The 26,690-nt window shown below is 51.8% G+C and overlaps 11 protein-coding genes across 11 annotated transcripts; 6 read left to right on the top strand and 5 right to left on the bottom strand.

Moving 5' to 3' along the window:
• Nucleotides 1–683: 683 nt before the first annotated feature.
• Nucleotides 684–2,712, top strand: LDX57_003795 (uncharacterized protein; the record flags this gene model as incomplete). The annotated part of the gene is made up of 2 exons (XM_046085450.1): nucleotides 684–766; nucleotides 1,506–2,712. The coding sequence occupies 2 exons, from the start codon at nucleotides 684–686 to the stop codon at nucleotides 2,710–2,712; spliced, it is 1,290 nt and encodes a 429-aa protein (XP_045941413.1).
• Nucleotides 2,713–4,257: 1,545 nt separating this feature from the next.
• Nucleotides 4,258–5,518, top strand: ERV29 (the record flags this gene model as incomplete). Its single annotated transcript, XM_046085449.1, has 5 exons — nucleotides 4,258–4,424; nucleotides 4,561–4,673; nucleotides 4,770–5,263; nucleotides 5,323–5,387; nucleotides 5,446–5,518. The coding sequence occupies 5 exons, from the start codon at nucleotides 4,258–4,260 to the stop codon at nucleotides 5,516–5,518; spliced, it is 912 nt and encodes a 303-aa protein (XP_045941412.1).
• A 1,639-nt stretch (nucleotides 5,519–7,157) lies between these two features.
• LDX57_003793 (DUF1996 domain-containing protein) lies at nucleotides 7,158–8,191 on the top strand (the record flags this gene model as incomplete). The annotated part of the gene is made up of 2 exons (XM_046085448.1): nucleotides 7,158–7,395; nucleotides 7,452–8,191. 2 exons carry the CDS (start codon nucleotides 7,158–7,160, stop codon nucleotides 8,189–8,191), a joined length of 978 nt encoding a protein of 325 aa, XP_045941411.1.
• A 458-nt stretch (nucleotides 8,192–8,649) lies between these two features.
• Nucleotides 8,650–9,522, bottom strand: LDX57_003792 (uncharacterized protein; the record flags this gene model as incomplete). Its single annotated transcript, XM_046085447.1, has 2 exons — nucleotides 8,650–8,838; nucleotides 8,995–9,522. The coding sequence occupies 2 exons, from the start codon at nucleotides 9,520–9,522 to the stop codon at nucleotides 8,650–8,652; spliced, it is 717 nt and encodes a 238-aa protein (XP_045941410.1).
• Nucleotides 9,523–13,937: 4,415 nt separating this feature from the next.
• Nucleotides 13,938–15,116, bottom strand: LDX57_003791 (uncharacterized protein; the record flags this gene model as incomplete). Its single annotated transcript, XM_046085446.1, has 1 exon — nucleotides 13,938–15,116. The coding sequence occupies one exon, from the start codon at nucleotides 15,114–15,116 to the stop codon at nucleotides 13,938–13,940; it is 1,179 nt and encodes a 392-aa protein (XP_045941409.1).
• Nucleotides 15,117–16,952: 1,836 nt separating this feature from the next.
• On the bottom strand, nucleotides 16,953–17,350 carry LDX57_003790 (U6 snRNA-associated Sm-like protein LSm8; the record flags this gene model as incomplete). The annotated part of the gene is made up of 2 exons (XM_046085445.1): nucleotides 16,953–17,224; nucleotides 17,326–17,350. 2 exons carry the CDS (start codon nucleotides 17,348–17,350, stop codon nucleotides 16,953–16,955), a joined length of 297 nt encoding a protein of 98 aa, XP_045941408.1.
• Nucleotides 17,351–17,923: 573 nt separating this feature from the next.
• Nucleotides 17,924–19,894, bottom strand: LDX57_003789 (putative proline-rich, actin-associated protein Vrp1). Its single transcript, XM_046085444.1, has one exon. The coding sequence runs from the start codon at nucleotides 19,274–19,276 to the stop codon at nucleotides 18,179–18,181; it is 1,098 nt and encodes a 365-aa protein (XP_045941407.1). The 5' UTR covers nucleotides 19,277–19,894; the 3' UTR covers nucleotides 17,924–18,178.
• A 59-nt stretch (nucleotides 19,895–19,953) lies between these two features.
• Nucleotides 19,954–21,234, top strand: LDX57_003788 (uncharacterized protein; the record flags this gene model as incomplete). The annotated part of the gene is made up of 1 exon (XM_046085443.1): nucleotides 19,954–21,234. The coding sequence occupies one exon, from the start codon at nucleotides 19,954–19,956 to the stop codon at nucleotides 21,232–21,234; it is 1,281 nt and encodes a 426-aa protein (XP_045941406.1).
• Nucleotides 21,235–21,497: 263 nt separating this feature from the next.
• On the bottom strand, nucleotides 21,498–22,411 carry RPL10A (60S ribosomal protein uL1; the record flags this gene model as incomplete). The annotated part of the gene is made up of 4 exons (XM_046085442.1): nucleotides 21,498–21,760; nucleotides 21,824–22,017; nucleotides 22,136–22,313; nucleotides 22,393–22,411. 4 exons carry the CDS (start codon nucleotides 22,409–22,411, stop codon nucleotides 21,498–21,500), a joined length of 654 nt encoding a protein of 217 aa, XP_045941405.1.
• Nucleotides 22,412–23,104: 693 nt separating this feature from the next.
• Nucleotides 23,105–23,263, top strand: LDX57_003786 (uncharacterized protein; the record flags this gene model as incomplete). Its single annotated transcript, XM_046085441.1, has 1 exon — nucleotides 23,105–23,263. The coding sequence occupies one exon, from the start codon at nucleotides 23,105–23,107 to the stop codon at nucleotides 23,261–23,263; it is 159 nt and encodes a 52-aa protein (XP_045941404.1).
• Nucleotides 23,264–24,075: 812 nt separating this feature from the next.
• Nucleotides 24,076–26,251, top strand: LDX57_003785 (uncharacterized protein; the record flags this gene model as incomplete). Its single annotated transcript, XM_046085440.1, has 8 exons — nucleotides 24,076–24,318; nucleotides 24,375–24,403; nucleotides 24,471–24,510; nucleotides 24,573–24,861; nucleotides 24,914–25,027; nucleotides 25,081–25,406; nucleotides 25,460–25,852; nucleotides 25,907–26,251. The coding sequence occupies 8 exons, from the start codon at nucleotides 24,076–24,078 to the stop codon at nucleotides 26,249–26,251; spliced, it is 1,779 nt and encodes a 592-aa protein (XP_045941403.1).
• Between the last annotated feature and the right edge of the window lie 439 nt (nucleotides 26,252–26,690).

The raw sequence follows: 26,690 nt of genomic DNA, 5'->3' as shown, positions 1-26,690 counted from the left end.
AAAGATATATGTTTGTCAAAGAGGGGGCAGTGACTGTAGGGAGCTAATCGATTCCCGACAACCACCGGACCAATATCGCGCGTCTATACATAGGATATAAACCACGGGCCACGGTCGGCTTCAAATCCCGCCGTGATGTAAGGATTCGAAGATAACCATCTACTCCGTACAGTTCTACAGGCTGCTCTTCGGCCGGAAGATGCCGCGATCAGGCTGAGTCAGCCGATAAGAAGGGAAAGACGTGGCCTGTTCGGGTCGTTCTGGCCCTGTACCGTAATCAATCCCCCATACCTTTACGGGTGCAGCTGCAGCCACCCACAGGGGCTTTCGGTTTCGCAAATCAGATCTTCCCCGCGCCAGTCATTCGAGGTTTGTCTTTGAACGGAACGGAGAGCAATTTGACCGTGGATTGGCATTATTCATGGAGTGGAACCTGGCGTTACTTGATGTACCTTACCTTCGTTACCTACGGGACAATACGCCCGCTCTCCTCCGACGAGACGATCTCAACTGTCAACCACGGATCCCCCGTATTTAGGAGCAGATGTCAGAGTACCTAAGTGTTGGGAAGTCCAGATGTCATCTCCTGAGGAAAAGATAAATAAATAATAATGCATAGAAAATCAACCACCTACCTTGGGAGATTACCTACTAGGTTAGCGGCAATAATATTACCGTACCGGATGGTTAATACCGATGCTGACTACTCCACGACCTCCATAATCTGTCCTTTTCGGGGCTGCTGCCTCTTCCGCTCTCAACGCTCGTTCCTCCTTTTCCTCCTCTCCTCTTTCTCCTCTTCCCCCCGTCTTTTTTTCCCTTTTCCCGCGACCGGTGTCTGTCAAACCAATTCGCTACCTGCCCAATTCCTCCCTCTCAACGTCGTCGTCGAGGTGGTTGGGTGCTTCGATGTCCCTGCGGTGATCTCGCTTTTTTCGCCTCTCAACCCGCGTTCTCGCCCTTCGAGGCGCTTCCAGACCTTTGATCTCCCTCGCCGACTCCCCCCATTGACGATCTCAGCTCTTTTCTGTCCCAATCGGTGCGACTTGCGGACACGCTGGGAATATTCTCCTATTCTCCTGCACCCTACACAAGCTAGTAGCTGCTCAATTCGTCGGCCTGCGAAAATCGCGAACGCAATCTGGCCTTTGATTGCCGCTTTTTTCTTTTCCTCCTTCCGTCTCCCTCCAACCACTTTGCTCTTTGTCGCCAGCCTTCGCCTAATGTTTTGATGCTGAATTGAATCATCGCGAGAGATCGCTTTCTAAGTTTCTCGACTTTTTTTCTTACTCTTCTCTATCCTCTTTTCATTGGGTGGTCAACGACCATTTGATCAATCTCTCTCGGCACGAATTTCGAGACGCGCGCAGTCCAGAAACTATCGCTTTTTCTTGGAATCCTTTACGACCTTTTGCTACGTCGCGTTAAGAATCAACGGTGAACGTATGTCTGCCCTGCCTCGGATACACGTCGATGATCGTAGAGCTAACCCCGGGGATTTCTAGTTTAACGATGATGAACCCGTACCTCAGTTGGGCTCTTCTGCTCGTCGTGGCAGGTGGCCTCGGCTGGTATTACAATGGCCCTACCGCTATCAAGGCCAAAGCCCCCATCAAGCCCGTCGTGGAAAAAACGGAAAGCGCGCTGGGTGTGAAGAAGCCGAAACGCAAGGCTAAGAAGTCTCCCGAGCCTTCTGCCCCGGCCGCAAAGGCCGACGAACAGCCTGCGTACGTGCCCCAGACGGAGGAGGCCGATAAGCCAGATGAGGAGATCGACCAGAAGGAAATGGCCAAGCGTTTTGCTGCCGTGCGGGACGGAACCATTGCTCAGACCAGCAAGTCCCAGAAGAAGAAGAACAACAAGAAGACTGCCACTCTCGCCCAGCCCGAGAATGGTAACAACGAGCGTTCCGCCTCGCGCGTGTCCACCCGTACTTCCTCCACTACCGGAGCGGAAGCGGATGACGATCTCTCCCCTGCCGGCTCCCCTCAGGTCAACGCCACCGTCCCTACTACTGGATATGTCTCCGATATGTTGGAAGCCCCTGCTCCTGGAGCTTCGGTTCTCCGCGTTACTGGTTCTATGGAAGATGCTCAGAAGAAGAAGCAGAAGCCCCAGTCCTTCAAGCAGGTTGAAACCAAGAAGCAGCGTCAACAGCGCCTGAAGAACGAGGCCCGTAAGCAGCAGGTCCAGGAAGCCGAGCAGGAACGCCGCAAGCTCCTTGAGAAGCAGCTTCATTCGGCCCGGGAAGCTGAGCGCCAGCAGGCCGCTCAGGCCAAGCCCGCTGCTCCTCAAACCAACGCCTGGCAGACCAAGCCCGCGAGCAACGTCTCGAACGGCACTCCCAAGGTGGCTCCCGCCGCCGCTGCCGCCACCGCTCCGAAGGTTGACCTGTTGGACACCTTCGAGCCCGAGGCCAAGCCTTCCGGCAAGTGGGACCAAGGCCTTCCTTCCGAGGAGGAGCAGATGCGCATCCTCGAGGCGGGTGATGACCAGTGGACCACTGTTCCCAGCAAGAAGACGAAGAAGAAGGCTGGAAAGGCTGATGAGAGCGAGGCCAGCGCTCCTGAGTCCCAGCCCACTCCCGCTCCCGCCGCCGCTCCCACCCCTACCCCCGTCGAGCCCAAGGCGAAGGTGACGCCCACCTACCTTCCCGACGTCCTTCGCTCCAAGCAGAAGGGTCACCCTCTTGATTCTGACTGGGCTGCTTAAATGTATTTTTTTCCCCCTCTACCCTCCTATCTCAAAAATCGTCGAAGAGCGTCATCCCTTCTGCGCTCCTATCTCTCTGTTTCAACGGAATACCTTTCCATATTGAACTGTACTTATTATTACCTTTACGGCTTGGGCGTTTGGGTCTTTTTATTATACCAAAAAGGCACCGCGCAATTGGCGAGGTGCTTTGCGTGTCGCATATTCAGCGAAAGCAACCAGAAAAAAAATCCAGAAAACCGGCGAAAAAAATCGTGAAAATGACTGGCGCCGAGAGAAATGCAGCAAAAGGCCCCCATTTCTAACAAGCAAAAAACTGCCCCAGAAAATCTTTGATCTACATAGAGTCATGTATTCTTTTTTATGTTACTTTATTTCTTCTTCATTTTCTCCCAGCTAATTGTTCGGCCTTTTTTCTTATCCATCTATCTTATTTATTGTTTCAAAACTATTTTCAAAACTATTATTATCTTTTAACACATTTGCTGTGTGATAATTAACGAGAGGATGTTTGCAATGGCCAGACTTTGCACCTTTATTTTTATCTTATTGACTTTGTTTTTGTTGATGAGGTCCTGGTGTCGCCGATGTACCTATTCTAGTGGAATGGTCAGCAAGAAGGGGCCAGAGACAGGCCGGAAGGAGGGAGTTGGGGATGGCTCCGTTTCAGCTAGAAACAAGACACCTGGCATGTGTTGTCCCCCTATTTCTTGGTTCTTGCACTGTACCTCAAACCGTCGGCGCAGCCCTTCAATTGTGTGTCTCTGGTCTCACAATTCAGGCCCCGTACCTCCGGTCGGACTCCGCGAGGAGATCTATTTTTGAATGATTTGTTGCGCGCATGGGCCGAGGGAACGGACGTGGGCGATCAATGATCCTAAAATAATAACTGGTCCCTGATTGCAGGGAAGTGGAGACGGTGGACGAGCCTTCAGGAACTGCAAGGCATTTGGCCGCTGCAGGGAGCCTGATGACAGTCCGTCAGCGATGTGGTCATCAGTTGTCCTCGAGGTACGGAGTTATAAGGTAAAACATGGAGGGAGATGCCTCCCCAGCATAGTTTCTATAGAGGAATAAATAATATTATTGTCGGACTTCCTTGGCAGAATGCCTGCCTGGAATTCCAGGACGGAATGAAGCCTTAAAAATCAGTAACGCTGCAGATGATGTCGTCATTGGCTGGAAAGGACTTGGCAGGCTAACCCAGGCCGGACTAGCGGCGCCCATCTGGGTATCGTGGCCTGAAGGAAAGTCACGGCGGGCGGCGGAGAAGCTTCGTTTGTTGTTGTCCTCTTCCTCTTCTCTCCCTCTCCCTCTCTCTCTCTTCCCCTCTCGCTCGCTCGACCTTTTTAATTGATTCCCCCCAGTCCTCTCTTTTCTTTATTCTCATTTCTACGCCCCCGGCCTTCCCTGTCCCCTCCAGTTCCTGGTTGTCTGTTTGTCCACTGTCCCCTCCCTCATCTCCCAATTGCCGAGGGATCAACCAGCTGTTTTACTGTGTCACCTTCTCTGTCCTCTCCAAGACCCTTCGCCTCCTCTCCCGCCATGGCGCAAATTCGCGGCACTGCGGGATACAATCTCGGTCACCAGAACCCTTTCCAGGGTCCCGGTCGGGCAGATGCAACCGACGACCCGAGCCCCTTGGATGCCATTCGGGAGCAAACCAGCAAAATCGAGGATTGGTTGGACACCGTGTCGGATCCCGTGAAGCCGTAGGTGGCTCCTCCCTGAGAATTTTGTTATTTTGTTTCTTTCCACGGCTTTGCCTGTCCTCTCAACGCCATGGCAGCCCTTTGATCGCGGGATCCCGGAACCACCTCGCTGACACCGTGTCTTTTTGCCTCGCAGCTACCTGCCTGCCATTGGTCGTTTCCTGATCGTGGTCACCTTCATTGAAGACAGTCTTCGCATCCTTACGCAATGGAGCGACCAGCTTCTCTATCTCCGTGATTACCGAAAAAGTAAGTCTTGTTCTTTCCGTGCTCTCTCTTCCAGGCTTCCGAGGACAGCAATTGAAGGGACGAGATGGGTTTCTAACCGTAATTTTCTTTGCGCAGTCCCTTGGGGTATTACCCACACCTTTTTGATTGTCAACGTTATTGCAATGTCGATATGCTCTTTCCTCGTTGTTACTCGCAGACACACCGAAATCGCCGTCGCCGGTCTGCTGGGCGTGGTTGTCACTCAGGGCCTCGGATACGGACTTATCTTCGACCTCAACTTCTTCCTGCGTAACCTCAGCGTTGTCGGCGGTCTTCTCATGGTGCTCTCTGACTCGTGGGTGCGCAAGAAGTTTGTGCCCGCCGGATTGCCCCAGCTCGACGAGAAGGACCGCAAGATGTATGTCCAGTTCGCCGGTCGCGTGCTCCTGATCTTCCTCTTCATCGGATTCGTCTTCTCGGGTCAGTGGACCATGTGGCGGGTGATTGTCAGTTTGACCGGTTTCGTCGCTTGCGTCATGGTCATTGTCGGATTCAAGGCCAAGTGGAGCGCGATCATGCTGGTTGTCTTGCTCAGCATCTTCAACGTTTTGGTCAACAACTTCTGGACGGTGAGTTCTGAATGACTTGTGCGGTATGCTCGGATGGTCAAGGCTAATTGAATTTCTAGCTCCACCCTCACCACCCTCACAAGGACTTTGCCAAGTACGACTTCTTCCAGATCTTGTCCATCGTGTAAGTGTTGCTCGTTCTCTGATTTTGGAAGCTGAAGCTAATGATGATTGTTGAACAGTGGCGGACTGCTCCTTTTGATTAACATGGGTCCCGGCCAACTGAGCATGGATGAGAAGAAGAAGGTTTACTAAACGGGGGGAGCGCATTTACAAACGCGCCAACGGGGAAATGAACACCAAACGATAGGTCCGAACCGAAAAGCTTGCGTTTGCAGCACAAGGAAAAATCAAACAGAGGAAAAGCAAGAAAACGGAACTCCCGCAAACTGTGTTCGCGTGACATTCATTGTTATTATGGTCTTTTTATCGGGATGGCTCCCTTTACCCATCCAAACGGAGTATTTATATGATTCATTCTTCCCCTTGAAATGCTTCCTCTTTTTCTCTTTCGTTTCTTCTGGATCTCATCTATCACATTACATTTTGGAATTGCTCAATCTTTCCGGGAGTTGTTTTCTTATTGTCCAATACATCAGTTGGTTAGGTTTTCTATTTTATCTTCCTTTTACTTCTGTATGCAAGATATGAATCATGCAGAGGGCTTCAGAGCTACAACAGTTTCAAATCAATCATCTAACGTTCTTTCTGCGCTTTACACTGGTATCTTATGTTTATGCGGAACTATGTTCTCTGGGGTTTCTTAGGTGCTGTGTATTGTGTATACAACACCCGAGGAGAGACAAACGGGACTACGTGCTAGCCCGAGCCCTTCTATACAACCCTAAACTGACCATTTGAAGTTATACAGATTCGAAAGATCTTCAAGAGTAGAAGAAGTCGGTCGTGATCAGCCCACTAGCGACCTAGCATAACGCTGTGTCTATTTCGGGTCTTTAGTTATACACCGGCTATCATAATGGAAAGGGAACAATTAATTGAACGACTCAGGTTCCCTTCCTTATCTTTCCGAGGTTCATCCGGCGACGTTCCATGTTGATTTGACCCTGAGATTGACTCTGGGAGAGTCAGCATGGAACCAGGGTGCCGACGAAAGATCTCGACGAGATAAGCGGATCCTGGCACTTAGCAGTTAGCAGTAGCGCTAGCAGTTACACACTAGGCTAGCATGACTGGCTCTAGCTTCCTCTTAATTTAAAAGGTGTTTGGTCTGCGGCAACCAGCGCGGACGCGAAACGCTCAACCCTTCGTTAGGGCCTTGGGAAAGTGGGTCGCTTGGAAGGGTCGAGTTGGAGATGTTTTCTCTCATCTCAGCTCTGGGATGTGCATCTCTGTCAATGGGAATCTCTCATTCTAGTCTGAGGATATGTGGTTTAACGCGATCGAGAGAGGAGGACCGGGCACCGGGCAATTCCTGAGCCGTGGCTATCGTGGATGAACTGTCAGTCCAGCAAGTAAGCATAAACAATAAGCATAAGGAAAGGTGGATACAAACGCGGCGACTGCAACTCTGTCCGCTGGAGCCATCGGCATGTCAGTATTGTCCATGTCAGGTCGCAGGGCTACCGACTATCCACGATTAGTGACACTAAGTCCGGAGCAAACACCATTCGGGGTTCATGAATTCTTTTTTTGGCAGGCCAGCGTCTGCACGAAGACTCTTGGGTTTTAATTAATTCCTGACTGTCACCGACCCAGACCGACAAACGCCTCCACCGCGGCGTCTCCTGCGTCTCCTTCATCTGCTTTGCCAGCTTCTATAAAGAGTCATGCAGATGTCCATCCCTTCTTGGGTTTTTTTTTTCCTGAGCCAGACTCTACATTCTTTCATTCTCATTCTTTTCCTTTCTTTATAACACTTTCTTTAATCACTATGCGTTCTTTCATTCTCTCGTCTGCCCTAGTGGCAGGCCTGGCTGAGGCTTACACCGTCACCACCTCGGATCTGTTCATGTACAAGAACATCGATCCTCTCGTGGTGCCGGGCCAGTACAAGTCCCATATGCACAGCTTCTTCGGGTCCGATGCTGTGACCGTGAACACCACCACCTCAGCTGAGCTGCAGAAGGGATGTTCGTCCACGGCCAACCCCAATGACTTTTCCACCTACTGTAAGGCCCCTCTCCTCATCCCTACTCTCTACGCGCCTCACTAATTCTCACCCTAGGGGTCCCTACCCTGTACCTCGTCAAAGACGGCACCCGCACCCCGATCACCGTCAACCGCTTCAGCGCCTACTACATCGACCTCGACAAGGCCGAGATCCCCATCCCGCAAGACTACACCGACCTCGCGGGCAACGCAGGCGCGCAGTCCCAAGCCGACGTGGACTCCAACGCGGGCATTGAATGGTTCTGCGAAGGCGACCCCGCCGAAGACAAAGACCCGGCCGCCTTCCCCTCCACCACCTGCTCCACCCACCTGCAAACCCTCCTCCTGTTCCGCGACTGCGTGAACCCGGACACCCTCGAGGCCGCGTACTCGGGCAACCCGCGCGTCCACGACGGCTACGGCGACAACTGGTGCCCGCAGGGCATGTCGCGGATCCCGCGTCTGCGCTTCTCCATCCGGTACGACCTCCGCAGCCTGCTCCCGGAGGGGTGGTCCGGGGAAGCGCCGTTCGAGCTGGCCTGTGGGTCGTCGTACTGCTCGCACGGCGACTTCATCAACGGGTGGCTTCCGGAGGCGGCGCAGAATATGGTGGGCGCGGAGTCGAACCGGAACTTTGTGGCGATTGATGGGCCCAACGGCAAGGCGGATGCTGGGTCCGTTTGTGGCGCGGAGAATGCCGAGGATGCGGACCCGGATCATGGCACGAGTGACTATGATAAGAGCCTTGAGATGATGGGCATGGCGTCGAAGAAGGTCCGGAGACATACGCCTCGTTTTGGACGTGTTCATTACTAGGTGTTGGCTTAGCTTTTGGAACATCTGCTGGGGCGGGTTCTTGCTCTATGCCATAGGGTATACCCTACATACCTACTGTGTGGTATTGGTACCAGGAAAGGTCAGGCTCTCTGCGTTGACTGTGCAGTCTTTCGTTTACATGGACGTAATTATATAATTCCTACTAGAAAAATCCATAACTACACTTCCAGGCTGTGCCTGAGAAGTATACAAACCAGATGACTATCCTTCAAGGTCCTGTAGACTTACTTGTCTTCAGTAGCATTCAAGAGGAGCCCTTCTACTATAATTAGTACTGTCACTTGTAGTGTTACGGGGCGAAGAGGCCTGAAGTTCACTGACTCGTACCACAGATGGTAGGTCGAAATGGCTTTGAAACGCCAAATCCACCAACTAGCGTATATTTCCGCACGAAGCACTTTATACAGCCGTGAATGCCGGGGAAGGGGAACATAGGCTCACCCAGATAGCAAAGCCAGCTCATCGGCGTTATTCATCGCAAGTCCAAACGTGCCACTTATGAGGGCGTTGCAGATCCATCTCGGCCAATCCTTTGGGGTGACATTGTGTTTCTGAACAGTCGCAATCGGCGGGCCATAGATTTCGGCACTCTCCAAGCACCTCCGATCCCCGGAGTATCGCAAGGCCTAATTGATTAAGAATGATAGCTTTGAAGAACCTAGGTTTCGCGACTTGTATTGTTCCGGTTTTCACACTGCGGTTGGTGCGGCGTATGACCTGACCCAGCCTGAGGTTAATGATATCCGTTGACGAACTAAGCGCGGTTTCTGCCAAAGCCTTACCAAGAACAGTCCCTGTCTCCGTGCAATTTCTTGCATCGTCCCACCACAAAGGCGCGCTTGAGGGATGGTGGAAAACTGGGCTCCGATAGCGCTGACCGTAAAGATCAGTAGCCAGTGGGTTTCTGGGGCTCGAAATGATGTTTTGTGAAGCAAGGGGAATACTGGGTGAACGTGTTCGAAGTAACGTTGCACCCAAGCATTGATTACGGGCGTGGGTGGAAGTTTCAACTTTTTGAATTGAGGAAACAATGGCTGGGTCTCTATGGTTCTGGCTAGATGCGTCACATTATCCGCTACAGTGGTAGAGACCTCGGCAACGTGAGCTAGGTTTTCTTGGTCGATGTGCTCGTGCGATACATGGTCCATGGAGGGAAGGCTCAACAACATATCCTCATTGTTGGGAGTTGGATGATACTGACGCGGTCCAGTTGTTTCTTCTTCAACTGCCGGGGAAGGATGGCGGTTGTAGGTCTCAGTGATAGCCTCTGGAGTTAGTTGAGCAGGCGAGCGGTGGCGATTGTCAAACATCAACGATGTATGCCGTGTGAACGGCCTATAGGAATTCATCAATTCATCCCCAAATAACACGGATACAGATATTTGGGCATCAAATTCCAAGCCCAGCAGGCTTATACGGTCCACAGGCTCTGCACCAAAGGGATTGGTGAGGTCCATAGCAGGTGGGATGGCGAGTGACCACCAGAAGTCGAATCCAACATCTCACCAATCCCCAAGCCCTCAGGAACCCGTGTACTTGTATCACTTACAAAAGGAAGTGGGATAAAGTGCACCCATGTGGTTTATATTAGCTGTTATTAGGTCTTTGTGCGATTTGTGTATTAGGTCATGGGGGCGGGACAGTGAGTCTCTGCCTCATCGCCTGAGCGTTATCCGGTATATCAGAACTGGGGAACATACACTCTACCAAAGCATTGACCACGATCTGCACAGGAGAAAGGCTTTTCGCTGGTGTGTGTACGGAGATGCCTTTCGTAATGTTCCCATCGCTGGAAGGAGATGTAGCAGGTCTCACAAACCACTTCTGTTGTCTGCCCTATGGAATCGCTCGTGATGTTTGGTAGGTCCATGATGAATGTGTATCTGTATGGAAGCAGCAAGGAAAAGTGACTGAATATCTGCAGGGAGTTTTATACTCAATACCTATGGCAGTACACTTATCATATGGTAAAAATACCGTTCTCACGCCCAACCAGGTCATAATATGGGCTAACCAAACATGAATATACAAGTGCGTTGAAACGAATAATCAGTAGACCTAATCAGAGCCACAAAAGATGAGATCCGACTGCCCCGAAAACATCCATATAATCTCTTCCTGCAATATATTAGCTGTTATTAGGACTTTGTGGTGGGATAGTAGCGAAGATGTCTCACGTACCCCATATGCTATATCCACAAACATAACCCCCGTTTCAACGGGAGCAGTGGCCGATCGGGCCTTGACAGAGATAAGTCGCTGTCGGTTCTCGTGGTGCGAAAAGTAGAACCGCAGAGTATCACAAGACTGTAAGGATATTTCTTGTATATCCGCCTGGACTTCTGTGTTCTCGAACCATTGACCTAGAACACATCTCTCGTCGTCGTTATAACAAAGAAGCATTCCTGTACAGCAAGAACCCGTATAGCAGGCTTTGACCGAGGCAATGTCCTTCAAATAGGCTTGCGAGGTAAAGCTAGTAAACGGGGAAGCCATCAGAAGAGACATCACTCCCAGGGTCGGGGGCATTTCTGGTATAGACTGATGCTGATTGTGTTTCTGTTCGGCCATGGAACCACATAGTCGACAAATCGCACCGAGACTCTTGATGCCAGAAATGCCCGGAGTCATATCATAGTAGAGACAATAAATCTCTCCGTCATTAGGAGTAACTATACTTCTGAAGACCGTTTTTGATGGCGGAAAATGTGGCCCAAGAAAGAACATTCGGTTCTTGATGGTCCTGATCTAGATCGTGTTAGTAAAGGAATGCACGGCATGTGCTATACATACCGCAAGATAAGGACCTGATAACGAGTCGCATTGATGCCAGTATACATAGATCACACTTATACTATCTGAGCAGCCAAGTTGGATATGGATAGGACAACCATGTTGTTGGCCGTACCAATACACGGAGCTCTGGTACGGGGCGGCTGAATGGGAACGGGAGTCAAAATGGATTCCCAGGCCAACGAACCCCCGGTTAGAGCAGAATGCAGTGAGACCATACAGACGCCCCTCTCCTCGTAGGGGTATACATGTCATGAATCGCTGACGCTGGGTCGCGAAGTCGAAATGCCGTGGCCAATCGTAGAATAGCCTTGGGTTTAGCCAATATAGTTGGTTATAGGGCACTGGTGGTACCCAATAAAAGTCACGTCCGAATGCCATATCGTGAGAATCGACGCGGGATATCTTCCAGATCTAGCTGCGTTATTAGCTTTCAGCACTTCTCTTGAGACCATAGTCAACATACATCCCAATCGATATCGACACGGAGCGGCCTGTTGGATGGACAAGGGATGAACCGAATGAGCTTATTACCATCTTGCGTCGTGTTATCCATGTCGGTAGAGTTAGCCCCGATGCTTCTCAGAAACTCTATCTTCTGGAGTCCGTACGTCCCTAAACTGAACACGCACGCAGTACTAGAAGCAGGTACCAGGATTTCCAGACATGAACTGCTTTCGTGACCATATAGTGTGCATTCTTGACGAATACCACAGATATATGTGCCTTTGATGAGATGCGTGAAATAGACAACCAAGCGTCCATATAAAGAGATAGTCGCGCTACCGGCAGCAAGAGGAATAGACGACCAAACTTTCTTTGCTGCGTTGAGCGCAAGTAGACACCGAATCGTACCAGAGGGAATACAATCCCAAATGAGTGCACTTAGTTCGACAGGAAGTCTTCCACATCGTTTTAGCAGCTCAAGTAGAATGCTCTCACCTTCGCTACCATGAGAGGTCCCAAGCAAGGGATACGTTGCCTCAGAGAGAGCATAGCTTCTATAGATATCCTGCGGAAGCCCGGTCCATACTAGCGGCGTCATCGCAAGTCCGAGATCGTAGAGGGTGCGAGGGCTTGGTAGATCTACCCCGACTACTTCACAAAGGCTATGAACAGATGGGGCATATCTGGCTTTTCTGCGCGGATATCTGTGGATCTGAATACCTTGGTCATCCAAGTAGATTGTCTGACTATCTCCTTGAAAGCTTATGTGCTTTGTTATAAAGGTGGTCGGACCAGGGCTATCGATAATGATGACTGTTGATATCAGTTTCTAGGTAGTATAGACGTGGTTGAACCGGACATACCTGCACGGAATATTGTATTCCCATCAAACTTCTGTCCGCACAGTGAACAGTGAGGAATTCTCACATATTGACCAGGAGAGTACATTTGGAGGTCCATGAGGATATTCGCTGTAGGACTAAGAATATCTTCTGGAGGTTTTGGAGCAGGATCACTGGTCATTGACTTATGATCGATCCTTGAGAGCGGTCTGCAATCGGACCCCGCAGAGGAATAGGATGTACATACCTTGCGTCTACCTAGGGCGCCAAGGTAACCTGAAGTACAATGGATATAGGCTTTGACGGAACGACAAGGTTATCAAGCTTAGACTTATGAAAGTGACCCGAACGACATCCGGAGAAATCACGAGAAGAAAAGCTGAGACTAGAGTGCAGGATGGGATGGAGCATGGAGGATTTCCAGAAGTTTTACATCCATCGTTCATGCATCAAGCTACCTGTTCTAAGCTGGCTAGCCACGGACTCGAGAGAAGCAAGCGTTTACTTCCAAGAGGAGGACGGACTTAGCAACACCAATAGGTATTAACTGGCAACTCTGGTCATTACGGGAGTGATCATTTCCTAGGACATCTAACTACAATAGACAGTTCATGTTAACCCCCCGAGGCAGACACTTATACTCACCTCAGTATTCTCAAAGATAAGCAAACAAACAAAACAGAACACGCAAAGTATGTTCATTCCAATATTGGCGCACCTGATAACTCATTTTCTTCATTGCTAACCCCAAAAACAGTCTCTCCTAACAAGCACAACAATGATACCACAATTCATTACAGATAAGGAACCAAATCTAAACATAGACTCGTCGATCTATTTATATATCAATGAAACCGGTGAACCGGGCGGGCCCTATGCTTTCCAGGAACTCAAAGTTCGCGCTACCGAAACTTAGGGCTGGAAGGGACGAAGTATGAAACGCCCGAAAAGTCAGATTCCGAGCCTTGACTAAGAAAAAGGAAAACAAACAAACCAGTCTGTTAAAGATAACATATTCATTAAAAGGTAATATACAGGAAGATGAGGAATTACAAGAAGAAAGTGAAGAGACAATGCAAATGCAACCAAAACTTTAGACTCAAAACATGAACACAGTTAGACAATCAATCAAGACAAGGAAAAAGGGAGATAGAGAGTGAAAAGAGTAAGAAAAAGTAAAGCTAGAGTAAGGATGGTAATCTGCGCTTGGTAATAACGATGCAGGAAGACAGACTGTAGACAGGACGGGATATGTATGTGTATGGACTGCTCGAGGGCAGAACACGACGGTATGAACAGGTCAAGGACGGCGATGTATTTCCCGCTTCGAGGCGATGCGTATCTTGGACCGGCCATATATACACATTCATGCATACTGTGATGATGAAACTCTTCGAACGGGGTGTCCATGCTCTTTCCAATGATGGTATAGACAGAGAGAGTGTGCGTATGTGAGTCAAAAACGAAGCACAAAAACCAATGGGGGTTATCTGGACGGAACGAAAGCTTTTGAATGCTGTCAACGCCGAGTGAAAATAAAAAATCCAAGGATAAAAATGCACCACAATGCTCTATGGACAGGAGAAAAGAAGTGAAAAAAAAAGTTTATGACCGACGATGGATGTCATAGACGATTATATCGATCAGACATCCATGCTCCATCGCCACGGCCGGATTTGTTCCAGCTGGCCTAGGCCAACTTCGTCATGAGGCTCGTTGATTTCCACATGGAGCAACTGCACTTTGTTGTTGGTCTCCCGTGGCAGAGTTGTTAGGGCTTTGGAGATGGACGGTCGGAAATGTTTTCCGGCATCCTCGGTCTCTTTTGAACCGGGCCGGGAGACAGGCGTCTGCGGAGAATGCATGGAGACCCGCGGAGATTCCATCTCGGAATCGGAGGACATCAACATGGAAGAGTCGCATCGGGAATGGAGAGACCGCGAGATGACGAAGTTGGACTCGTCGCATCCGTAGGCAGACGCTGTCGGGGATGACGAGCGAGCCAATTGGTCCTCTGTTTTCGATTTACTAGTAGTCGGGGTATGGGCATCACTGGGGGAGGTAAACGTAGGCGATGGTTTTAATGTTTTCTTCTTCACGGAAGTTTGGGTAGATATAGGAGGGAGCTGGTAGTTCCGCGCCATCCCAGGCGGAATGGGCGAGGCCTTTTTCTCGCGGGGTTTCGTCGAGGGACTGGTCCGCTCCTTCCCAGCCATCACTCTCGCACTGGGCGGCGGTTGCAACATCCATCGCGTCTCGGCTCTGCTCTTCGGTCCACTGACGATAGGCGGATGGAGGTCGTTCACGGGTGGCACTCGAGCGATGTAGTACTTGGGCTCCTTGGCTTCCGTTCGACCCTGTCCGGAAATTCCCACCGAGGAACCCTTCACCTCCACCTCCTCACCCCAAAGCGGTTCGTCCTCGCGCTGGTATCGCATACGGTTCCACCGATCGCTAACCGGCTGCATCAGACCGCCCTTATCCTTCTTGTGTGCCGAGCCTCCCGTCTGTTCCACATCTTCTGCAGGTCGTGCGTCCGACTTCCAACTATCCGTCCGCCGGTGAGCGTTGCGGTGACCACCTCGTCGGGCCGGAGGTCCTGGGCCTAGCGCGATCTCTTCCTTCCATCCTTGATTGGTGCGAAATGCGGTGGGTTGGGGGAATGGCCGAGGCTGGTCGGTGACGGTGGCGTTCAGTTTCTCTTTCTCGCGATGCGATCGGGCGGCTTCCTTCTTACGCTTCCGACGGTCGACGGACATAGCACACGGAGTGCAAGTGGCGTAGTAGAAGACGGCCGACTGGACCCCTCGATAGAGCCACATGGTGTAGGAAGATCGGATCGGAGACGGGGGGAGGGAGGGTGGCGGTGAGAATGCGGCGGGGAGAGGGAAGGTTTGATAGTAGTATGTAGGGAAAAGAAGAAAAAGAGGATAGAAAAAGGTAAACAGTTAATCAATTCAGGCGTTCACGAAGCCAAAAAGGCTCTTGGACACCGTCGAATAAAACCTGAGATCTGTAGCGACGGTGAAGGCAACATGAAGGGCGTACGGGGGTAAAGTGTGGCTTGATAAGCGGCGGAGGAGGGAGAGGAAGAGAGAGGAAGGAAGCAAGGAACGGAGGTCGCCCAGCGACCTACAACGTAAGAGGAAAGGAGGAGACTAAAGGATGATAAGAACAGGGATGTGTGATGGGAGAGGAGGGGAAGGGAGGGGTGTGGAAGAAACAAGAAGCAAAAGAAAACAGAGAGAAAGCAAGAGGGAGTAAGGCAGAAACAAAAGACGAGCAACTAAAGGGGGAAGAAGGGAAGGAAGAGATCAGGGGAAAAACGGAAATGGCCCAACTTGGCCGGGGCGGGGCGCGCGGCAGAGAAACGGCGCTACCGTCACGAGCTGGTCTTTTTGAAACGGTTATCTGCTCTCTTACCCTCCGGACGAAGTTAATTCCTTCTTAATTAGATCTCGATCCGTATACTTCGACGTTTGTTGTTTGACTTATACTCCGTCGCTTTATACTTCTCTTCCGCCGCCCCGTCGGCCGCCGAGTTGGGCACCAAACATTAACAACTCCTCCCCGGGGCCAATGCACTTGCCATGAATCCTCCGAGCGAATTAATTGATTTAATTACTCTGGCGTCGCTCTAGTCGACACCGTCGCTTATCCATCAGCCTAGACTGTTTCCGATTCCGGTGGCTGCCAAGCACGACCGGCACGCCAGATGGATCCAACCGCGTTATACTTAATCTATTGCGTCCATGCTGAGAGGTCCCATACTGAGGTCAGAATAACATGAATAATGCATAATGGATATACATGGGGCGTATGGAAACGAGGAGAAACGAAGATCGGACTGCTTTCTTTGCCTCTTCTCATCCCCATCTCTTCTCGCCGTTCCTCCATGGCACACGAGGAAGAAATTATCAAGACAAGAAACCAAGTTAGCTGCCTATACTGCCTTTCCCTTGCTTACTCTCGCCTGCCGTCATCCAGGAATAGTCCGGGGACAACGAAGAGTCGCACTGATTCCATATTTCTTTTTCTTTCCCTTTCTCTTTCCCCGTTCTTTGGCTCCTGCTGTCCCCAATCAAAGCCCAAGTGTCTCATCCCGTAGCGTCATTTGTCCGGCTCCGAGGATCGCCACGGATCGAAATCGCCGTGCACTCCCTCCCAAGGCCACGGTAACCTCGTAATGCATGCCATGATACCAGAGAGGGGAAGGAGCAGGGAGGAGAGATCGAATCCCACGCAGGCCAATGCTGCCCAGCGCGACCATGGCTCAGAAAGTACGGTCCCCCGCCGCATGGCAACATGCGCCGAGAAGCGCACTACCCGCGCGACGCCCAAAACCCTCATGCTCGTTCGACGAGGGCCATGAAACCAAGAATCCCCCCAACAAAATACCAAGGCTACCGTCGTTGCTGTCTGTCACGTCGCAATCGTCCACATCAGTCGTTTTGAGAAGGAAAGAAAAAAGCCAAAAACAAAAATAGCGTTCCGTTTTCCTCCTTACGTCCCCCACCTCTGACTGCATGTTCTTTTTCATTTTCATTTTTTCTTTTCTTTCTCCTTTGTTTCCTTTCCCCGTTCTCGCTTTCCTTTCTCGCTGTCCGCGGAATCGTCACATCGGGTATCGAAGGTCTCGTCATCAGATATAAATTGTCTCATGCATTCTTGGTACTTCGGACTACCTCGCCCTTAACCTTGGCCCAGTCGATGTCGTTGTCAATTCCTTCGTCAACCTCACCGCATAGAACCACATTATCACCTCGGATTAGGTACAAGCCGTGTTCGATCTGCGAGCTCGGCTCCTCGTCATCCGGGGTCCGAATAATCCGTTCGATCGTATCCATAAGGACCAGATTCGTCAGCTGGTCGGTGGAAAGGAGAGTTCCGAGGAGTGTGCGTCCGTCCACGGTCAGGATCAGGACTTTCTCTAAGCAGTCGAAAACATCGACGTTAGTGCATTGTGCGCTGGCGGAAGTGCCGGAAGGAAAGGGGGAAGAGGGGGAGGTAAGTCAATGAAGGACCACTTACTATTGATGTAGGAGTGGAGAGACATCGTGAGGATATGTAGGGTGACGTATAAGGGATGAGAAGAATGACAGGGGAGAGGATAAAAAAAGATCCTCGGTCAACAGATCTATCTAGAGGCACCACCGCCCAGCGCGAGGTTGGAGCCCTCGCTCGTTCAAGATGCGAATGAATCCAGGGTCACTAGATCGTTAAATTGTAAAGTAGGCAGTCGTAGCGGAAGGCAATGTATGAGCTGGCTGCAAGATGAAATCGATCACCGGGTGTGGAAAGAGCCTAATTCCTCGAAGCTGGTATCTGTTTGCGACGAAACTGGAAAACGCGGTGGATGAAATTCGCGTGAAGAGCTGATTTTCTTCCTTTTCCTTTCGCTGCGGTATTCGGAGCTGGGGAGTATTTCCCTGCCTAGAATGTGAAGCTGCAAAATGCAAGTGTCTTTTCGAAGAGCAATGCAGAGCTTCCAGATGATCGGCAGGACAGATCTTGGGGTTCAGCGGTTCAAGTTGTAGTTTACGCCGCAGTGTTGAGTCTTGCTTTCTCCGCGCCGACGGTGCTTGCGGCATCACGTGAGGGGGAGCTTGCCCCGAGCTCCATTCCTACTTCCGCTCATTCATCGAAAATTCCAAACTATGCCTACACAAGGACATCATTCCATAAATAAATACAATAGAAGTGAAAATATACAACCTTCTATTCTCTAATCTGTACATGGAACATAGAAAGAAAGACAAGAAAAAGGTAGGCTTCGTTCCTAGTGCTTACTAGCTATCACGACTATAACAATATGCAAGCGATGCGTCAGACCGACTCTCTGCACGTCCGCAGATCAAGGGACCCTGGTCTTGCATTATCGGTTTTAGCCACTCAAAGCGCTTAAATCCAAGGGCACGCTGCTGCCCCGCCCCGCCCGATACCGTCGGGTGCCTCCCGTGAACGGTCGGGGTTTGGGCAACAACCCTTCGCTTTGGAACTTGAATCGATTGTCGTCCACCGGGATCATTCCTTGCACGCCTGCGTTCCGAGGGCTTAGTCCCGGTGACGGCCCGCCGTTGCTAAGGGTATAAGCGCTCGGATCCAAGGTAGCGGCCTGAGGTTCGTACGAAGATGGACGCGAGAGTGGTTCGCTGGATGGTGCGGTGGGGGGAGCAGATGGAGGAGGGGGGGGAGGAGCGGATGGAGCGAATGCGGCCGGTGGAGGTGGTGGCGGTGCCGACGGAGTCTGCGGGCTATGTCCAAGCGCATTCCTTGCGGCTTGGACTGCAATCGAGGCAGCCCCTGCTCCGCTGGGGGGCGGCGGCGCAGATGCTGGGGGAGCGGGAGGTGGAGGAGGAGTGGATCTAGCCGGCGCTGGGGGTGGAGGTCTGGCCGTGGGCGGAGGCGGAGGAGGTGCAGCAGGGCTAGTCGAAGGAGGTGGCGGCGGCGGTGGTGCCGGAGCAGATGGCTTCCTCAGGGACACGGGAGGTGGCGGTGGTTGCTTCGCTGCGCCTGGCAATGGAGGGGGTGCGCGGGGAGGAGGTGCATCCGGGGCTGGTTTGCTAGGTGGTGCTGGGACGGTTGATGCCGGTCGCGACGCGGGTCTCGGAGGAGGCTTTCGCAGGTTGTTGACCAATGGGTTGACGGGAGGTGCGGGAGGTGATTCTGAAGATGGCGGAGGAGGAGGTGGTCGGGCTCCTGGGGGCTTCGGGGCAGACGCAACGGGAGGCCTGGGAGCTTGCGAACCATCGGATTCTGATCGATACGGCGAGTCTCGGTTCGCACCGGTGTCCACTCCGCCGCCGCGACTGCGCAGCTTTGGCATACCCCCGGCAAAGAGACCACCGAGCTGCGGGACCGCCGGGGCAGATGCTGCGCCACTATCACCACTCCCTGAGCCGGTTTCGCTATTGCTTCGGAGTCTGTTTGCGGCTCCGGTCGGAGGCACCGGCGGTGCAAGACCACCGGGAGGCTTCGCCATGGTAGGAACAGGAGGTGCTCCTCCGACAGGTGATCCAGAGGCCTTCGCGCCTCCACCTCCAACAACCGGGGCCGATCTATCATTGGTGACGGTTTTCTTCAATCGAGTGCCTTTGGTAATATCTGAGAGTAGTGCGCCCTAGCGAATCCGTTAGCAAGCCAATCGCCCTCAAGGTTCCAGAGTGATGGGCGTACTCGGTCCTTGACTTCGCCTTTTGAAGGTCGATTCGGTAACCCTCCGGGAGGCGGAGGAGGAGGAGGGCCTCCCATCGCGCCGGGCGGCGGCGGCGGCGGTGGTGGCGGAGGAGGCATTTCTTGAAGCCTGAGAGGGGTAGAGAAAAAGGAGAGGGGAAAGAGAGAGGTCTAGAGATGCCGTACTAAGAGTAGACAGACGCGATCGCGAAGGGATCAACCGCCTGAGATCGAGCAGACCATTTGACGTTTGCTTTGACGAGCGAGAAGAGAGGAGAGGAAAGATCAAGGTAGCCTTGCTGATGATATGGGGAGAAAGCGAGAGGACGTTGTTAGGTCATTACGAGGTTACCTAATCCCAGCCGGGGGGAAGAGACCCACTAAGTAGCGGCGGCAGTATCTCGCCGCCTTGTCACGCTTCTCTCGGTCTCTCAGACGGAGGTAATTTAACGCTTTGGATATCCCAGGGACATTGCCGTCACTACCATGAAAGGAGTTGTTTTGAGAGGCCGGAGGGCCGTCAAGCCTCAGGGTCTGATTTGCCAATTGTGCCAATTGACTTCCTCTCCTGCCACGCAGCCTCGCACACAATTTGCGCGATCGTATGCCTCGACTACTCCGTTAACACGCCCGTCCAAACTCGGTCAATTGCGCCCTAAAAGAGACGCTCGAAACCAATGGACACCTAGCCAGACCATTTCGAGACGATATGCCTCTAAGGAGTCTCAGCCCTCTGCGCCACTAGACCCCGAGCAGGCCCTCGAACAACTCGAGCGCGACGCCGCGCAGCTCCGCGAGTCCGACTCCGTACCGTCCGACGAATCAGTCGTCCGGCTTCTCCAAAGATGCCAGGAACTCGCCGAGACCATCGTGCACGCCGACCAGGAGAAGCCGGAGACGCCATCTAAAACCAAGGGCGACGACGTGATCACCTCGCTGCTCGACCTAGAGGAAAAGAGCGGCAGCCAAAAGCCCGCCTCCCCGAAAGCCAAGGTCGCACAACCGCATCTCCCGGGGTCGCTGAGCCAAATCGCCTACGACATCCTCACCGACGAGAAAGTCTTCATCTCCCCCGAAGCTCTGACCTACTACACCAAGACCGCCACCCTCCTCAAGCAGGCCGATCACTGCCCCGAGATCTTTCACCTGTACGCACACAAGCCGGTGCCGGAGGAGAACAGCTCGCCCATCAAATACCACAAGGCGAACCCGAAGAACATCAACAGCGCCGTCCCCACGGAATTGGCGCATATGGCACTAGATGTTGCCACCGAGCAGCGCAACCTGCCCCTGGTGCTAGCCATCATCGACACGACGTTCTCTGCGCCGGCGTTCCACCGCGCCAAGGTCTTCAAGAAGGCTGCTGTGCCTCTGGGCGCGCTGGCAACGACCCCGATCGCCTGCTACGCCATTGCTTCGTGGGCGTCGACGCTGCAGAATACAATGGATGCCAGCACGGCGACGGGGATCGCGTTTGCCGCGAGTCTGGCGTATGTCGGGGGTGTTTCGTCGATTGGCATCTTGGCCATCACCACTGCCAACGATCAGATGCAGAGGGTGACGTGGCTGGCTGGCGTGCCATTGCGCCACCGATGGCTGCGGGAAGAGGAGCGCGCAGCTTTGGATAGGGTAGCGGTTAAATGGGGATTCAAGAACATGTCTATGTGGGGTGAAGAGGAGGGCGAGGAGTGGGAGAGCCTGCGGGAGTTCATCGGTATGAGGGGTATGATCTTGGATAAGACAGAGCTGATGCCGGGCATGGAATAAGCTGTTTGTAAATGTATACTACTTGTGATATCTCGATCTGACAATAGACAATGCAAGACTACCTAAGAAAAATTGACGTATCCAGAGTGCGGGAGGTCAGGTACTACGGAGTAGCCCTGAGTACAACTACAGAGCACATCGAGAACATGTTTAGAATCAAGGTGAATCATATTTCCGTTTTAGACTATGGCATACATAATCCCACTTCTAGATCCTAAAAAAAAAAAAAGATCCCCAGCGCACACCCAAATGCGTCGAGTAATCTAGTACAGACGCTTGGGGGGAGACATGGAAGCCTTGATGACAAGGCTGCCAACGTTCTGCCAGCCCTTCTTCAGCAGGGAAACGAGGTAGTTGATGGCCAACATGGTGTTAGCGACCAGCTCATCCTCGGTCATGCTGACGTTGCCAACGGCAACACCCAGGCAGAGCACCTTCTTAAGCTGGAACTTGATGGTGGACTTGACCTCGGTGACCTTGTTGGACATATCCTCGTTGTGGGAGACGGGGGTAGGGAATTTACCAGCTGCGAGAGCGTTAGTTCTTTGCTTCCTCGGCGGGTTTCAAAATTGATGATGTTCAAACTTACCCTTGGAGAGACCGGGACCCAAGAGACGAGGAATCTGCTTGATGAGGGTGTCGGAAGCAAGGAAAGCATCGTACTTGCGAGCAAGCTTCTTGATGAGCTTCTTGTTCTTGTTGAGCTTCTTCAGGTCATCAACGGACATGGCGTCAATGCCGTGGTGCTTGGCACGATCGAGATCGTGCTGGTCACCAAGAACACTGTAAAAGTCCAACCGTCAGCACTTTCTGAACATCGCACATCGCATTCATCCAGATCGTTCCGTCGGACTCGAGACGGATCCGCAGGTGTCGTTTTGATTTCCTCGCTTCCACATACCAGAGGCTCATGTTGGGGCGGGGCACGGTGGGCAGACGGATGGTGCCAGAGAAACGCTTGTCACGCTGGGGGTCATAGTTCTTCAGACCGATCTGAAGCTCGACGGTCTCGAGGAAGTTTCTCTTCTTCTCATTCTGAGAGTAGTCGAGCAGCTGCTGGACATTCTGGCGCACTCCGGCTGAAAGACGGCAAACGGCATTAGCGACTGACAAGCGGAACAGAGGGGTGTTGATGGCGGCGAGAATAGAGCGACATACCGACTGTGATCTTGGACATGATGGCGACAGTCTTCCAAAAGAAATTCTTATGGTGAGGCTCTACGCTGAATATCGGTGCAAGGACAAGAAGAGAAGAAAAAAAAGGTCCTCGGGGCGACCGGCGCCCGCAAGTAAGAAAATCTCGTCTCCGCTTGTGGGTGTCGGGCGGCGCTAGCCCCATATGGTCTAGTCTTGCCCTAACCGCCGTGGGCTCTTACTCAGCTAGGTCTGCGGCCTTCTTTATCAGGCACCCAAGGCACCGTATACACTGGCCGTTTGCACCTGCCATTTGTACCTGGCTGGAGAGATGAGACAAATGGGCTGAGACAAAATGAGAGGCCAGATATTTCTTCTGGCTTCCTTTTTCAGGCAGCATGCGCTGGGCAGCTACATCTTAGGCGCCGTCTCCTTCCACATCTTGCCCATCCATTACATGAAAAGCTCGATGGCCTCCATCGGATCCTCCAAGCTTTGAAACGTCCAGCACTCAAAGCGAGCTTCTCAGTCAAGAAATCAACCGGATAAGGAGGTGATCGAGATTACCATTGCAAATCCTCCCACCGAGCATGCGTCAGGCCGCAATAGAAAGTATCTAAAGGCATCGATTTCCCCTCCAGTTCTGTCAAGACAGCATCAACAACGATCAACAACGATCAACACTGACTCTCTATCTATTACACGCGCTAAAGCCTCCGTCCTCCATTTATCAACGATGGCCAAATGCGTCTCGATTGCCGGCATTGACAAAGCCGATCTCACCTATGCTCTCTGGCAGCGCTCGAGTGTAGCAATGTGGTTCACCCTCAATGGTAGAACCCCGCCTACTTTGACCAGGGATGAAGCGCAAACCATGGGCCAAGATTACGACTAGAGCTTCGATTATCTGGCGGGCCGAGTCATGAAGTGCAACTTGTCTGGAGATTTGGTCGACCCATGGGGCTATGGCCGCGATAATGGCGATGGAGCGTTGGCTGCCGTTGTCGACAGCCTCAGACACAAATGACGAGGCCATACCTGGCAGCTTGTTTAGGCGCAGGGCCGACGGCTTCGTTCTAGGGAGCGTTCTAGTCTGCTTTTCTGTTGTCCTAAAGAACGCTCGAACCGATCTCGGTATTTTTCAGTCTTGATTTTCTTATGAAAGAATGATCTTATCTCCTGGGTGATATCAACCGTGCATTTACTATAGTATCTAAAACTTCAACCCCATGATTCTGAAGGAACTGTGACAGATTACATCATGTCTGTCCGTAAGAAACGTAGAATATATTGTAGTAGATCCGGGGTCCTGTGATGCCCCTGCGAGACTAACCCAAGGCGGCAATCATCAGCCTGTCGAGCCCCTCGTGTATCGTCGGCCAGTCATCTGCAGAACCCCTGTCAAATAATCTACTTTGACTCAGTAGCATCGGCGCTAATCTTCTGGATCCAGCTGCCAAGTGACTGCGGTCATTTGCCCGGCGGCAAGCACGAGGCTGACTATCCTAGAGCTGCTCTGCCTAGATTTTCACGCGCTCATGTATTTAGCAGCTCGTCTTCCTCGACTGTTCTACTTCTCTCCTCCTTACACTGTCCATCTCGACTATTTTGTATCGCATTTCCGCATCGCTTGAGCTTTCTCCGTCTATTTCATTCCTAGGAGATCAACACTGCTCTCCTTCAGCTACCTAGCAAGCTTACAGAAGCATGACTGAACCTTCGGCACCGCAACATTCCCAATCTCCCCACGCCTACTATTCTAGTTTCACAAACAGCCCCGCCATCCAGAGAGGTTTCCATGACATTGACGATGAGACCCATTTCCGAGGCTATCTAGCGCATTTGCAATCGCCGCAAACCCAGAATTTCGTCTTGGATTTCGGTAACGACGATGCTTGGTGTGCAGTGAATCTCAGCCACGATGACATCGCGTCGTTGTTGCGCAAACCTGTAAGTCACTTGGTGCTATATCGCTTGGATACAACACTGACCCAGTGTATTACTAGAAACCCAAGTGTTTTGGAACCAGATGGATGTGAGTTGCGATGGCTTGTTGCTAGGATATGATTCGAGTCCTTTGAATGCGCGCTAATAACTCCCAGCAACATTTGGAATCCGGAAGAGCAGAAAGATATTATCAAGGTGCGGAGATTGCTCGCAAATATACAGTTCGTGAATAAGTTCCGGGTTACTAACTTACCCAGGCGATCACCAGCCAATATGGTGTCTCGGAACGTTTACAAGGAATGATGTGCACCGACCCTGTAGAGCGACCGAGACCCAGTGCCTCCCAGGCAGCGGAAATTCCGAGAACAACAGCCAACGATCGATCGCCCCGTGTTCCTCGAATTGATGATCTCGAAGAAGCCCATGGTTTGAAGGACACGGTCGACCCGGAGGAATTAAGAGCGGTTGCATCCTTTAGAGGCCTTACGTTTGCGCATGTGACCAATCAGATCTGGCACTTTTGCTCCGTCGACCATGGTCAGAGGTGTAAGGCACTCTCTAAGGGATTCAATCCTTCGCTCGTTGACTTGAGATCCAGATACTTGCGTCGGGTATAACTCGCTATACGTCGTGCCGAACGTCGAATCGTCGAATGGAAAGGATTTGCCTGATGGACGACGATTATGGTCATGGCTTATTCTGTGCGATGACGGTATGTCTTCTTTCCTCAATTGAGGGGACATAGAATGATGCTGAACGCTCAAGGCACTGTGATCTCCATGCAGGAGAACCCATTCCCCAGTCTATACGGCCCGGACCCGAGCGAGCTGAAGTCCGTTCTGGGGGTAATTCGCAGAAATGTCCAATTCATCTTTTCCGGGGTGTCCAAACAGCACTCTGCCTCATCTGAGAGTGATTCGTTGGTTACCATTAGAGTGCGACCTGCTCATGGCGGCGGTCCAGAGCAAGCAACCATCAAACAGGAGGACGGTGCTAGCCTGCTCTTTTATTATATTTTTGACGACTGGATTTCGACGTACGCGCTGGTAGCAAAGCGCGAGCATGCATACGGACGGTCGCTCGATAACCTGGTAGGAACCTGCATTTCAGTTTGAACCACACCCAAGCTCTAACAGCACGATAGAGAGAGCAAATGCTATCCAAACCAGTCGTTGAACTGGTGAACGAGCTGCACTGGTTGGGCCGACGCCTGGCAGTTCTGAAACGTCTGTATCAGAGCTATGAACTTATCATGATGCGAATCCTGCAGAGACAGCGTGTGCTGCGTGACGAGCACCGCAACCCTCGCACCACATTCCCGGTCGGACACATGGTGGGCGACCATGACGTTGTGGATCTTCGACAGTCGACTTTGCAGAGCAGCCTCAGTGTAGCAAGCATGCCGGACACCCAGGTTGGCGTCCAGCTAAGCTCTGCTGCCGTCGCTCGCTTTGAGAGACTGCTCGACCGCATCAAGCTGTACTGTTTATCGGAGATCGACACCTGTTTGACCGAAAAGGAATCTCTAACATTCCTGGTAAGACCCGCAATTATATTCTCACTTCGTCATCACCGCTGACCAAAGGAATAGAACTTCAACCTCATCGCCCTCAAAGACTCGCAGGCGGTCGAGAAACTGACGCGAATCACAGTCCTGCTGGCCAAGGCAACCATCCTGTTCCTACCGGTCAGTCTGATGACCGGGTACTTCTCCACCGAACTCAAGGGGGTGAAGCACGTGTACACGACGGTCCAATACTGGGTCAGCTTCGGTGTGATCATGTTCCTGTCCATCGTGATGCTTGCGATGTTTGGATATCTTAGCGACACGATCGAAGGCAAGACTATTTACAAGTCGCTGTTCCGGACGTTCTTTCGCAGTTCGAAGGACCGGTTGGCGCAGCGGCGGGAGGGAGGTGACCCGACTGGTCGTTGACGGTCGCGGGGAATGGATATTCAGAGATTCGTTCGGTATTGCTTAGTAGTTAACGATGAATTGTGATTAGAAACGAAGATATGGGAGGATCTCAAGGACTTGTACATTAGAGATCGCATTTGAAGATCACGAGATATGATTGATGTTGGCCAATGAGACTGTCGCTATTCGTCTATCCGACGATATATAAACGGTTCACTCTCTCTATTTACAGGTAGATACTACACCCCACTGAACTCAACAACGGAATCTACATCGCACGATCTAGTCATAAATAGCCCGGAAAGACTGCGACCACAGTGATATTAACTAAGAAGATAACAAACAACCACCACCCGATCAATGGACTCTATTCCGGCTCCTAACTACTCCTCGAATACTTCGTAATCGTATGCCATGAAACTGACACTTGACTACCTAGCCCACTAGTCCCGTAGTC

This window comes from Aspergillus melleus (genome assembly GCF_016097325.1).
Source record: "Aspergillus melleus strain CBS 546.65 chromosome Unknown contig2, whole genome shotgun sequence".
NCBI lineage: Eukaryota > Fungi > Ascomycota > Eurotiomycetes > Eurotiales > Aspergillaceae > Aspergillus > Aspergillus melleus.
Note: the sequence above shows the minus strand (reverse complement) of the source record. Positions and strands in the feature narration are given on the sequence as shown.